General features: G+C 40.7%; 1 protein-coding gene and 1 pseudogene across 1 annotated transcript in view; one reads left to right on the top strand and one right to left on the bottom strand.

Annotated features, from left to right (window-relative positions):
• The window catches only part of ASB7 (ankyrin repeat and SOCS box containing 7), a 49,651-nt gene extending 39,056 nt beyond the window's left edge, over positions 1 to 10,595 (top strand). Inside the window, exon 6 of the mRNA XM_003901441.4 lies at positions 7,205 to 10,595. Within this exon, the coding sequence (XP_003901490.2) occupies positions 7,205 to 7,344 (140 nt within the window). The 3' untranslated portion in view covers positions 7,345 to 10,595. The remainder of the gene's footprint in view (positions 1 to 7,204) is intronic.
• On the bottom strand, positions 4,302 to 5,227 carry LOC116275667 (annotated as a pseudogene).
• Positions 10,596 to 14,679: the final 4,084 nt, after the last annotated feature.

Here is a 14,679-nt window from a genome sequence, read left to right as displayed (position 1 = left end):
TTCCCCTGTTATGATCCCATGGACAGGGAAGTTGTTCTTTAACGGGAGGAATTAATTTTCTAAGATGCCTAGTAAATGGTGTGCACATTTGTGTTGATTTTTCTTCTTTCATTCTCTTTATTCTCTTTCTCTGCCTTCTCTTCTTCTGCCACTGCCGTTCTCTTCCCTTGGCCCTTTAATCTCTGGGATAGTGCATTGTTGAATACATATAGCATTAATAGATGCTCAGTAAATACTTTTAAGCGATCAGTTGACAAAAAAATAAGTACTACTCTTTCAGTCATAATCTTCTATTCCTAAAATGCCATTTCTGAAAAAAATAGCTCCTTAGACAGTCTTAGAAATGACAGTACTTACCATGAGCAGTCATTATTCCTAAAATTTAGCTCACTTTTCACTCAGCAATACTGGTACATGGCAGGATGAGTTCATACCTGTACACTCGTAGAGAACAGTGTAATGATATCCCTCACTTCATCTCTGCACATCTTTTTATACAGGTAAAAGCCCTCACATCTCTGCCTGATTCAAGTCAGGCAGGGATTTCTAGAATATGATTTATATCAATTTGCCCAGGACTGTTTCCCACTAATGGGTTTCCAGTTGCTCCTTTACTGTTAAACTGTCACCTAGTTTTCTTACTGTCCTGACACCAGGAAGATGGAGACTGCAGCTTCCAAAGAGGGCCCTCTACTTTTTTGGTAACCAGAGCAGACATCCTTACAAATATTTAAAAATGTATTTACCTGGTACTTACTGTGTGCTTGGAACTATCGTAAGCACTTTACCAAAATTAACTTTTTTAATGCTTGTAAAACCTTTGAGGTGAGTGTGATTATTATGAGAAAACAGGCAGGAAGCTAAGGAGCCCAAGATCACACAGATTGTAAGTGGTGGTGGGGCCAGGAGCCAAATCCAGGCAGCCTGGCTCCAAAGTTGATGCTTTTAACCACTATGATATGCCTCTATCATTAAAGGAAATTCTGCAGACAGGAGTTACACATGGTCAAGAAACCTTTAAAAGGTCAGATTCTTCCAACAACACACGTTTTAAGGAGAAGAAAAATTAGTCTAGAGCATTTCAACATATTGACTGGAGCATTTCAACATATTCAGGCCTAAGAATGTGTGTTTTTCCCTGGAAAAGGCTTACGCAGAGATAAATAACTTGTGAAGATGGTAGCATTTCTGTCGGTGCTTCCCTTGAATTAAAGTTATTGTCTCATTTTTGCCCTCTTGCATCTTATCATAGATAATGAAGAAAAGCCAGTGATACTTACAGTATTCTGCCTGAGGAATTTACTTAAATAGACCATTAGGTCATAGGACATTTCCTGTTTACCACATTTCCCCAGGTGACAGTGTTGCCAGACTTTGCACTATTACATACATACAAGGCTTCCCTGTCTTCCAGCTTCTAGTAACATTCAAAAAACTTTTTTATACAGCCCCAACCGACAGGCTTCTTAAAGCCCTTCTGGCTTCCTTGTAACACTCACCTCAAAGCCCTCCCACTGCCTGGTGCCAAGGGCAAATCCCCACTTTCAGGTGCCAGAGTCTCACTCGGTTATCTAATGCTGCAGAACTTTAGTGGCTTAAAACAACAAGAGTCATTTGTTTTACTTCCCCGCTCCACACATTATTTTCTGGAGCAATTTGACTGGGGCCTCTCTGTTTTGAAAATGGCTCACTCTTGCGGCCAGGCGCGGTGGCTTACGTCTGTAATCCCAGCACCTTGGGAGGCCGAGGCAGGCAGATCACCTGAGGTCAGGAGTTTGAGACCAGCCTGACCAACATGGTGAAACCCTGTCTCTATTAAATATACAAAAATTAGCCAGGCGTGGTGGTGCATGCCTGCAGTCCCAGCTGCCTGGGAGGCTGAGGCAGGAGAATTGCTTAAACCCTGGAGGTGGAGGTTACAGTGAGCAGAGATTGTGCCACTGCACTCCAGGCTGGGTGAAGGAGTGAGACTGGCTAAAAAACAAATAAACAAAAGGCTGGCTCAGGTGGCTGGCGAGTTGGTGCTGGCAGTTGTCTGGGAGCTCAGCCAGGATTATTGGTCAGTGACCTCAGTTCCCTTGTGTAGGCTGCCAGGGCATCTTCGTGGAATGGTGGCTGTGCTGCAGTAGTAAATTGTCCCAAGAGTCTGGCAGAAGCTGCATCACCTTTTATGACTTAGCCTTGGAAGTTACGTAACAACTGTATCACCATTATCACAGACCCACCCAGTTTCAAGAAGAGGGAACATAGACCTCATCTCTTAATGATAGGAGTGTCCAGCCTCATTGTGGAAAGGCATGAGAGATAGGAGGTAATGTGGTCATCTTTGGAGAGAAGTCTGTCACAAAACAAATCCATGTCAACAGATCCCCCATTCCGTAACCTTTTGTCTCAGTCCCTTCTTTTTTTTATTTTTTGAGGCAGAGTCTCACTCTTGCCCAGGCTGGAGTGCAGTGGCACGATCTTGGCTCACTGCAACCTCTGCCTCCCGGGTTTCAGTGATTCTCCTGCCTCAGCCTTCTGAGTAGCTGGGACTACAGGTGCCACCACCATGCCTGGCTAATTGTGTGTGTGTGTGTGTTTAGTAGAGACAGAGTTTCACCATGTTGGCCAGGATGGTCTCAATCTCCTGACCTTGTGATCTGCCCACTTCAGCCTTCCAAAGTGCTGGGATTACAGGCGTGAGCCACCGCGCCCGGCCAGCCCCTTCTTTTTTACTTTAGCTAAGCAAATTCTAGTAATTTAGTTTTTACCATTTTTTTGCATGATGTTTTCATTTAAGTATGCCTGTATACACATACGTAAACTCGTTCCTCGTCTGTTTTTGCCTGAATATGTTGTGGTGGTTCTTTTTATTAGTATTAAAAAGGGCCTGGCATGGCAGCTCATGCCTTGTAATCCCAGCACTTTGGGAGGCTGAGGCAGCTGGATCACTTGAGGCCAGGAGTCCAAGACCAGCCTGGCCAACATGATGAGACCCCATCTCTACTAAAAATACAAAAATTAGCTGGGCATAGTGGCACATGCCTATAATCCTAGCTACTCAGGAGGCTGAGGCATGAGAATAGCTTGAACTTGGGAGATGGAGGTTGCAGTGAGGTGAGATTGCACCACTGCACTCCAGCCTGGGCAACAGAGTGAGACTACTTCGCAATAAATAAATAAATAATACTTAAAAAGAACCCATCATCTATTAGGAAAATCAAATTCTTTAAAGAAAGAAGATTCATATCTAATTCACATTCCGGTTTGCATTTGCAGATCAAATACTGTAAGCATTTCCTGAAAAATGACAATGATAATTTATTCTTTTCCTAAAGTAGCCCATGAATAGTGTTGAAAAACAATTCAAAACAGGCTTGGAAATGATTTGCTGTTGACCTGGGTGTGTTTTGCGTTGACTGTTTTATACTTTAAGGACAACCTTATTAAGCATTCATTCAACTAATATTCGCTGAATACTGTGTCAGCTGTCAGGTTTACATTGGCAAATGGAGCCAGACATGGTCCTCCCCTCATGGAACATGTCATATAGTGAGGAAGATGGGCATTAATTAACATATAATCACCAAATAAATGTGAACTCACAACCTTATTAAATGTTATAAAGGAAAGGAACTCTGGGAGTATCTGATGGTGAATCCTGACATAGTCTCCTGTGATGAAGTGCTATTTTGGCAGAGATCTGAAAGGTGGAGACATAATTCTCCCAAGAGACACGTGAGTGTGTGTGTCACATCCCTGCACAGATCCATGTACAGACATCTGTGGATACACATATTCCTAGTTTGCAGACATTTGTAAGAAAGCAGTCACTTCTGCTGCCATTCTGTTAAGAGACCACATAGCAGGTAAGCTCTCGAAAAGCATATGTTCATACAGGCCTTACAGAGCAGAGGTCTAAGTCAGCCTTTGTCATTTATGAAGAAGTACTTCATTTTGAATAATGGTGATCACGGTAAGCAAGTACAATGGATATAAGGGATAAAGTACAAGAATAGTTTTCCAAGTATGGTCTAGTGGACCCTGGAGTCCCCAAGACCCTTTTGGGGTATCTGTGAGGTCAAAATGATTTCTTTCCTTTTTTTTTTTAATAGAGAATGCAAGCCACAGTGTCTGTTCTATAAACACAAACTTTTGTATTATAAATACAAAATAAGAAAAGATAGTGATATGTTAGCTGTTATGAAGGGTGAAAACTTTATATAAACTTCAAAAGGCTGCTTTCTGCATCTGCATCAATGTAATTTCATGATTCTCTACCAGTTTCATTTATAGAAAGAATCTCTGTAATCAAATTATTATTCGTGTTCGTGTCCCCCATATCTGTAGGAATACAGTTTATTGTCTGCTCCTCCACTCGAAGGAGCCCTGTGTCTGTCTAGTCTGCTCTCAGAACTTTGTCTTCATGAGCAGCCACATCATAGAGAGAAGCCTTACAACTTCTTGAATCCCACAGCTTGACAGTGTTATATAAGGATCCTGAAATCAGCTGTGGTTCATGGGTAGGAGACCATTGTACTGATGTCTCCCAACCTGCATGTGAGGTTAGGGACGCAACATGAAAGAACCATCTTTAGTTTGGGGATCCCACAGTCTGATATACCTATCTGTGCTTCCAGATGCTAAACATTTACAAAGTGGAGAATAGGAAATACAATTAAACACTTTATTTCCTGTAAAGTTGACTTAAGATTGCCAAACATGACATCCCACACACTAATTGTATGGTCCCAAGGTACACTGCAGATTTCTTCAGCATCTGACCACATCACTGAGGAAATTGCTTCCTTGTGGCCAGAGAAGGTCACTATGGGAGCCCTTGTTAGTCCCAACTGCTCTGTTTTCTGTTTCTTTCTTGGTCAATTTGTGGATTCCTCCATTTCACCTTCTTCTGTAGGGACTGTAGACCAGATCCTTAGCATCTTATCCCAGGAGCCACTGCAAAATTTAGTTGCTGAGCTATCAGTAGCTGTAGAATCTATACTTGTGCCGCAGTGTAGGGTTTTCACTTTGTTTCTCTCAACATTCCACTCCCATGTGAGAATAGTCTGATCCATAGAGGCACTCAGTAATAACACAAACTGTGTTTTATCACCCAGGCCATATCTTTTACAACATCCATGTGTCCCACAATTGTCAATGTTGACTTTCCTTCCAAGGACCAGATCCAAACCAGTCAAGATCCATACCTCTGTCCCTTAAATTGAACTGGTCCAGTCATCATGGACACATCATTCTGGGTGGGGTGCAGTATACTTCTCCACATATTCTATTTCCACAACTTCTTCTAATGAGATGTTCTCCTGTTCCATGTGTTTGACCAAGGGCATTCGCAGAAACTGATCCTTAAAAAGGAAATCAACTCCATATATTTTTGGAACTCATTTCTGTCCTTTAGTAATTTATTGATGATGTTAGTAAAGTCATCACTTTCAGAGACAGCAGTGATTGAGAAGGGAACATCATCAGTGGCCTATTTCTTGTGATCAGTGTAGAAGTGTGTTTACAGCTGAGCAATGGCAGGGAGTGCACACAAGACTTGGCCACAGAAACATATGGGTTAGTAGGCTGAGAACGGGAGCTCCTGTATCTTAGGACTACAAAGAGACAGCTCAAAATTACACTGCACAGGTAAGCGAGAAGCTGCAGCCTAATCTCGGACTTTGCTTTCTCTCCATAGGTCTGCTCCTGATTTTCATAATAACACTGAGATATGATTTGCCTTTTTCTCATTCCTTTTGACACGAGTGTCAGTGTTTTCCAGAGACGAGGTGGTGTGATTGGTGTGATTTATCTCAACAGATTGAATTCAGAGGCATATATGAAAATTCAGCTATCATCTATTAAGCCAGACATTAAAAGCTTTGCAAAAATGTGAAAGAATGACATTCTTGTTAAATTTTCTTTTGGTTTTGGAAAATATAGTTAATTTTCATAATGATGTGTTATTTATGTTAACATGTAAAGGGTTTATTAGAATGAATTTAAAAGTATTTCTAAAATTTCTGTTTTAACTTAAAATATGGCATTTATCTATAGGGATAGCCCACATAAAAGTTTTTTTGGGGTTTGCAATAATTTTTTTAAAGTGTAAAGGAGTTTTGAAACCAAAAAGTTTGAGAATGACAAATATGGCATTCAACTTGACTTTAAGCATGTTACCTAATCTCTCTGAGACTCTATAAAATGGGGGCGATGATCAAAGTACTTCCCTCATAAAAGGATGAAAGGAGTTCATACATGTCATTTGCTCTTAACAATATATGGCACAGAGTAAGTATTCAATATATATTAGCTTTATTATCATGTTTAATATGAAAGCAAAACTCCCTGGACTCCAAACACTACTGAAGCGCAGTCAAAGAATTCTTGCTTGTTTTTGGAGCCATCTGTATTGTTTTTGTAAAACAAAATATTCCAAAGGGAAAGAAATAGGATTTTGTGATTTTTCTTTTGAATTGAGATATAACCGGAGTTTTTATTGGCAAATGATCAGGGTGTAGAAGCTTGAAGCGATGTAGATTCAGAATACCTTGAGGTGCTTTTTCACACCCCATTCCTGCTGCACTCCTCAACTCTCAGCCTTATAACCAAGGTTCTGCTATGTTCAGAATCACGGAAAACAGGTGGGCAGATCTGGAAAGCTCGTTTGGAAATTTCCACAGAGACCGTGGTGGACTTCGGGGCTCCAGTGTCCTAGACCCAGAGCCAAAAGGGAGGCTCACAATAGGGGACATCTCATTCAGTCCCCACACTTTTCAGATTGAGAACCCAAGACTCAGAGCAATGATTGGCTCACAGTGGCTCACCCAGCCTGAGAGAGACCTAATCAGGACAAGAACCAGAGTTTTCCTGATTTGTAACAGAAAGGATATGAGGCTTAGAATCAGAACTGTTTTTAGTCTCAGTCTAAAGCCTTAATTGGTTGTCTGATATTAAGCAGCTTGTTTACATCTGATACTCAGTATTCGTATTTGTAAAATGGAGGTGAAAATATCCACCATCCCAGAGTTGTGAAAAAGATCAAATAAGGCATCGCATGAAGGTCCTAGGACACTTTGTTTGAGTTGGTATCTTTCCGGGCCTTTGCGTGTAAAGTCCGTAGAGAGAACTTCTCAGTGAAATAAACAGTTCTTTTCAAAAGTGCCTTAAATATTGTGCTTTGTGGCTTTGTAACATTCTCTTTTTTCTGTCTTTTTAGGACAGCCCAGAAACTTGCAGGACCTGTGCCGAATTAAAATTCGACAATGTATAGGCCTTCAAAACCTAAAGCTACTTGATGAACTACCAATTGCCAAGGTCATGAAAGACTACTTAAAACACAAATTTGATGATATCTGATATACCAGAACTGTGAGCAGGATTAGGAGTTATATTCCAGATACTTAAAAGGCTTTTTGCCTTGCACAAAGTATATCCTATGCAATTTCTGATTTGCTGTGAAATCAGAAAGCAGGTATACACTTTTGGGTTTTCTGTTTGTTTGGTTGGTTTTCATTGTAGGGAAGGGATTTTTATATATATATATAAAAACACACACCACATGCTTGAAGGTCTTAATTTGGTTTCTTGGTCCAAGTTTAAGAGGTCCAAGCTTTGTATACAATACTGCATTTAGAAAAATTGTCTTTTCTTAAATGACACAAGCAGGTTTGGAGTGGAGAATTTACCCTTTCCAAATTTATGGTTTCCTTGGTAAGCACGATATTCTAAACCAGCAGAGCACTTGTTAATGTTTGGAGGCACAGTTTCACCCAGGGGGGCCCTGGGTTCTTCTGGAAAATGCCCTAAGAAATGTTTAAAGTAATGCTGTCACCTCATTCATTTTTAATGAGTACAAATTGGCCGTTTCAAACTGTTCTTTTTCCTAATTGATGTAGCTTTCGGATGACATAAATTCAGTATCTGTATCTCTGCCTTTCTTTTGGTGTGCTCTTGTTTTTAACTTTTTTTTTTTTAACAACAGTAGTACACTACCCTGAGACATTGTGTCTCGATTTCTATCTCTAGTTAGAGTTGTGCTTTTAAAAAAATTAACGGGAAAGAAACTAACTTTAATTGAAGCCAGTGTATTCTGTTTTTAAAACTGTGCCTGCAGTGCAATACTCTTTCTGGTGTATTTTATCCATTATTTCACTTGCTGGTCATCATTTCACAGCCAGCTTTGACATGCCCGTGAGAACAGGAGCCGCCACTTTAATTTTCATGGCAGAACCATAGTATGTCAGTTGCAATTTCCATTTTAAGCTATGTCTTTTACTTCACTTTAAGCAGAAAATTTTGTATCCTGGTGGTAGAGTCTTCCCTTAAAAATTGTTAAATCATTTGGCTTTAATGGTTCAATAATTTGGAATGGCTTCATGGTGTTTCTTTTTCTCCCAGTTTAAAAAAAAAAAAAACTTTTTAAGGGTAAAATCTTTAAGGGGTACACATTTGTAAGTCTGGCTAATTTCTAATATGCTAATTAAACATTTCCTATTTTAAGGTTATATACAGTGAGGCTCTTCAGGACAATTATTTTCTGGGTTGATTGGGCATTTGTTTGCTGTGTAAACACGGATATGATAAGTGTCAGTAACAATGGAAAAGGTCCCAGAGGCATTAGGCATCTAAGATGATGCCCTCAGAAATGTATTCTGTGCTTGATTTGTGTTATTAGCTTCAGAAGAACCTTTTCAAATGTCCCAGTATCGTTTTTAGTGCTTTGGGAAAAAATATTCACACACTGTTAATAAATTTGTTATCAGAAGTTTACAAGACGAAGGGCTTCTCTCATCTGAATTTCTAGATTTAAGTCATAAAGCGTAAAACTGTTTCACCCAGAAGTGTAACTAAGCAGAATTAGGAGTTGTCTCTGGCTTTACCTTTTTCAGAGCCAGCAGTGCTGTTTTCTCAAGCACAGCGTTTGTTCTCTTGGGTGCAGAGTAGTTGTGGCGTCTTACACTCGATCTGCTTGTGCCTAGGCATTGCACAGGTTTCCAAAGACGGGCAGCTTCAGAAAAAAGGATTATTCGGGAGATTACTGGTGTGACCCATAGACTCTTTGGCATAGACTGTTTCGCAGGCAGCCAGTCTGAGTGTGGCCAGTTCTATAACCATCCCCAAACTAGATGGAGCCTGATGGATAGGAACGAGTAGTCTGTCCTTTTTCCCATAAAAATATTCCAAAAATTTATCTCCAGAGAAAGTCCCCTGTGAAGACAGTTGCCAAGCTATATTCTCATTCTTTAAACCAATACCCAGGTCAGGGCTAGGACACACTAGCAGTCTTAGGGACATGGTGTGGCTAGAAATGAATTGAGTGTGACTTCTCCCTAAAACCCCAGGCCCAGGGATGTGAGGAGGCAGAGGGGTGCCTGGAGTTTCTGCACTCTGAGCAGTGATGTTAATGTTACACTTGCACAGAGCTTATTTCCACGTATGTGTGTGTTAATTTATTCACCTAGTTTAAAATGTTTTCTCTCCCCAGCCATTCAGAGATTTCCAAACTAAGCCACTGAGTTTGAGTCAGGGAATTCCAAGTAAAAAACGATCAGATTAAGGTAAATTCTTTGTTCTGTATTGCTGCTGTGACTTCAGAAAAAAATTATGAGAGCTCTTCCTGGAATTTTGAAATTTCTATTTAATGAAGAAGTGTATAATTCCATTATTTATTGTTTGAGGTTTGATTTATCTGGAAGCTTAAAAAGAATGTTTTATTTTTGTTGTTAATAAAATCCCAATCACATTTCACAATAACTAAAATGTCTCCAAGTGGGTTACTGATAGATTATAGTGGTGAAACCTGCAGGTCTGCATTTGAATTGGATTGACAGAGAAGCATTCCATGGTCACATAATGAATAGGGAGAACAGAACTTTTCAGAAAAATCAACTGATTGTTTTTTCCAGAAGACAGAACAGAAAATGTTCAGAATATTTTCAAATTTGTCAGATTCTTTTATGTTTCCTTTGAAATTTATTATTTAAGCCTATTACTAAACCTTTATAAAAATATATTTGGCAAATACACCAAAGAAACCAGCTCATAAAAGATTATGATCATTAATGAACTATAAACCTCATCTTTCAAAAACAAGGTTTTGTGTTTTGTTTTTTTTGTAAATATTTGTGTTTATAAATGTACAGCAGAGTAAGAGTGTTTTTTAGATTATTTAATTCCCATATTTCTAAACTATTTACTACACAGTAATCCATGCCTGTTAGTTTGGAGGACTTGACTGTTTCGTTTTTTAATTCATTATCAGTCATGCTTGGAACAGCATTTCCACTAGAGAATTCAGTGTTCTGGCAGTAGCAAGAGTGCACATCTGGAGCATGAGGGAGTCTAGCATGATTTGTCAGATGCACACCCTAAGAGACGAGAATGGGTAGTTTAATGACCAGCGTGGACCATACGAAATCGAGATTCTAACTTTCCTGCAGAAGTGCTCATTAGCCCAGAATGTGATTGGGATAAGGCCATTTGCCCACAAATTTAGCTTTCATGTAACTCCTAGTGTGTTATATCATAATGTATTTTGTTCTTCCTTTTTAATGTAAGTTTTGCTTTGGGTCAATTTGAATTAAAAAAAAATCAAATCTGATTTAAAACATGTTGGAGTTGTATTTTATTTCCAGTCTACCTTAACTTTTTAATATGTCCAGCTATTTGGTGAAAATAAATAAAACTCTGTCCTTCCTTCATCAGCATTTTAGATCACTGGGAATTGTTTAAGAATATGATGATGCAGAAAACAATACCACTCTACATTGTCACCAGATAAGCCATTTCTTACCCTCCTTTAATTTGTTTAATGCATTCTGCAAATACCAACCAACTAAAGATTATCACAGTGTTGAGTGTATCGATCCAGCACTGAGCTGTCTTGGGCCGTAATCGCCACCTACCTCACGCGTGTCACACCTTGACTGAGGACAGGGTTTAGACCACAGCGTTTCTAAACGTAGGACAGTATGCAGTCAAAGCAATGAATCTGACGGAGTTACCCTGCAGGGGATGAAGCAAAACAACTTTGATTTCACATTTCCTCTATAAAACATAAACACAGCTTGATTCAGGAGAGACCCAAAGTGAATATGAATGATGGTGTGCTAAGAGAAAGGGAAGAGGGACTGCTTAGCACCCCATGCAGAAGTGGGATGTTTTGGAATTATAATCTTGTTGCAGCCTTGTCCAGGGTTTGGCACGAATGAAGGCCAAGAATAGGACATTTGAAACTATTTCTAATGATCAGCAGGGGAGTTCAGCTTTGAAAAATTGCTGTGTTGCTTGGAAACCTTGAGATCATTCCTTTTCCAATATGATAGAAGTAGTGTATTGTTTTCTCAGCTGAAAGACAGTTTACAAAAATAGTTTACAGCTATTGATAAAACATTATCTACTTGATAAAAAAAATAGTTCCACATCTCACATATTTGGATATCTGAGATGAAAGAACATGGATTTGTATCCTCTGCCTGTATTTATGTAACTTAATGTAACTGTGTGTGCTTAACTGAAGGAGTAAGAGTGAAGTTTTACAAGTTTTGATGATAGAACTCAACATACTAAGATACAAAGATAATTTTTCTTTATTCTATCTTTAGTTATTTTGTTATTACCTATTAAATGAAACAAAGGTTCAGACAGCATATGGCCAACTGGATCTCATGACTTCTCTTGTATGCCCCTGACAAATAGTGTTCCACTCTTTGTAATATATTTCCTGAAGACCGTGGCTCATTTGATGGATATTTCCTTATCTTCCAGAAGAACTCTATGATTCCTGAGTGACAGTCAACATTCTGAATCACATTTGAAAAGACTGAGGTGATTTGTGTATGGACTATGAAAGATCATCAGTGTGGGAGTAAAACCCTAAACTAGCCCTGTTGCCCCAGTGCTTGGTCTCACTGTCTGGAGCGAGTATCTTACACTAAATGATTAGATGGGATCCTTAAGTCTCATTCATCCAGCTATGCCTAGAGCACCTCGTGCTGCTTTTCAGTTGTGTATCTGCAAGGCAAGGGTTTGATTCATTCTGACCCTTAAACCGTTGGAAGTAAAGGATCACATTCAAGCACAGTATTTCTCTTCTTTCGCAGACGTGACCTTTTAAAAACGTCATCATTGGTAGTTATTGTAAGTTTATTTTATTTTATTTTAGAGACAGAGTCTCACTCTGTTGCACAGGCTGGAGTGCAGTTGGCACAGTCTTGGCTCACTGCAACCTCTGCCTCCCAGGTTCAAGTGATTCTCCTGCCTCAGCCTCCCAAGTAACTGGGATTATAGGTGTGCTCCACTACGCCCGGCTAGTTTTTGTATTTTTAGTAGAGACGGGGTTTCACCATGTTGGCCAGGCTGGTCTCGAACTCCTGACCTCAAGTGATCCACCCACCTCAGCCTCTCAAAGTGTTGGCATTACAGGCGTGAGCCACCATGCCCGGCCTGTAAATATATTTTCAATCTAGGTTCCAGTATCTTGAAAATCTCACTTGGAACCTTTATGTTTCCTTTTTATTAGAACACTGTTTTAAATTAAAAGTGTAGCGTTATGTTACATTAAGAAGTAATGAAGTTATTCACTTTTTTGCGAAACTAGTTTATGAATCAGAACAGAGATGGCTGAATTTGGACAATGACATTCAGTTTAAGTTGAGAAATTTGGTTATGTGATGAGTAGACTGACACAGAAGTACTCCAGCTGCAGAGATTTCCTATTTTATCTGGCAAATGTAGTCATATTTTTCTTGCTGCTCAGTTTTGAGCTAATGTTGCTTTTCTTCCTCTAATAGTTTCAGGTCAGGTCACTTCTTAGTTTTCTTTTTCTTTACCAGAAAAAAGAACAGTTGTGGGGCATGGACTTACTGTACATGACCATTTTAGATTTCTCTAGAGAGTTTCTAGATTTTCCCTCTCTTCATTCTGGTCACTTAACCCTTTAGTGAGGTACACGCCTGTGTACAAGGTGTAGACTCAGCCTCATCAGGTTGTTTTAGTGTGCTGATTTTCGAGTTCCCAAATGGCTTATTTTCTCTGCCTTACCTGAGTAGAAATATAGCTTATCATTTTGGAAGAATGCCTCCTTAGTTGGCTACAGCCATTTTCCATCTTGGGTAGCACCAGAGAACAAATTGCATTTCTTGCTGGTTTACCACTGGTGCTCTTAAGAATTCATTTGCTATGAGTCCACTGGGCAGAATTCCTTGAAGACAAACACTGGGTCTTATTTGCCTGACCCTCAAACAGTATTTGCCAACAGAATCCATTTTCCAGGGCCTTAGTGGCATGTGGCATTTGGTCCCTAGCATGTTAACTTTGTTCCTTCAGGGATCCAAGGAAAAGAGGGCCAGGTCGTTCATAGCTTTAAGTCTCAGGCCCTCCTAATTCCCACCAGTCTTGCCTTTGGCTCTTCCTTCTTCCCTCCGCCTCCTCTCTTCAGCGTCCCTGCTGTCAGCGTCACCTGGCAGTGGAGCCTAGCTACTGGTCTCGTGTGGGCACTGAGACCTTCAGCAGAGACCACTGGATTTTGGTTGCCAGGAATTGTATCAGTCAGGATTCTCCCTCCCTGAGCCCCCACAGTGCTGCGAACCCCCGAAGGAGGCAGGGCAAGGCACAGTCTAGATGGCTGACTCAGAGCTGCCCCCAGGCACCTGCCTCCCTGGAGTATCTATGCAGGCTCCAGCTGTGCTTGTACAGCGCTATCCGTGAAGCTGGATGGGGACTGAGGTGGATCCCCCCGCATCTCTACGCCATGTTGCTTTTTCTCCATTGTTTCATACACCGCATGGGTGGTATTCTTACATAGGAAAGCCCTGGCCGACTCGGTCCTGGTTTGACCATTTCTGCCCTCTTTAGTGCCTGGCTGGCACAGTGCCTTTCACACTATGGATTTTCACTCCCGCAGATTTTCAAGTGAATCTAGTCCAAACCCTTCCTTGGGCAGGTGGGAAAGCCAGGCCTTCTTATGCTCTTAGCTGGTCCTCACCATCCCTGAATTGGTGTCACTCCTCTCCTGCTGGCATCAGTTGTTTTCCACGGTATGGAAATCACCCCATTATGAGGACAGCAATAATAGAATGAGACCCATCTTGGCAAAAGTTGGCAAGGCTTAGGATTTCACATGTTATACTTCCTGGATTTAAAGCCCACACATCTATAAAATGCCTGTAATTTCCTATAAAATGTGGCCCAAGAGTTCAGTCTTAGCCTCCACCATGCCTTCCTTTTTTTTTTTTTTTTTTTAATTGAGACGGAGTCTCTGTCGCCCAGGCTGGAGTGCAGTGGTGTGATCTTGACTCACTGCAACCTCTGCCACCCGGGTTCGAGTTATTCTTGTGCCTCAGCCTCCTGAGTAGCTGGGACCGCAGGTGCACACCACCATGCCTGGCTAAATTTTTTGTAATTTTAGTAGAGACAGGGTTTAGCCATGTTGGCCAGGCTGGTCTCAAACTCCTGACCTCAGGTGATCTGCCTGCCTCAGCCCCTGCAAAGTACTGGGATTACAGGCGTGAGCCACCGCACCTGACTGTCTTTCGGATAATCTTGACTAAGAGGAAACAGCTTGGGTTCTAGAACTCCCTTAGGAACTCCGTGTGCCCTTTGCTGGCCTCGGGAGTGTGGCAATAAGAATTACTTCCTAGGCAAGGATGCTACTGCTCTCAGCTCCGCCTGTCCACTGTTTACAAGATGAGC

This window comes from Papio anubis, chromosome 7 (assembly GCF_008728515.1).
Source record: "Papio anubis isolate 15944 chromosome 7, Panubis1.0, whole genome shotgun sequence".
In the NCBI taxonomy this organism is placed as follows: domain Eukaryota; kingdom Metazoa; phylum Chordata; class Mammalia; order Primates; family Cercopithecidae; genus Papio; species Papio anubis.
This window is presented reverse-complemented; position numbering and strand designations above follow the sequence as displayed.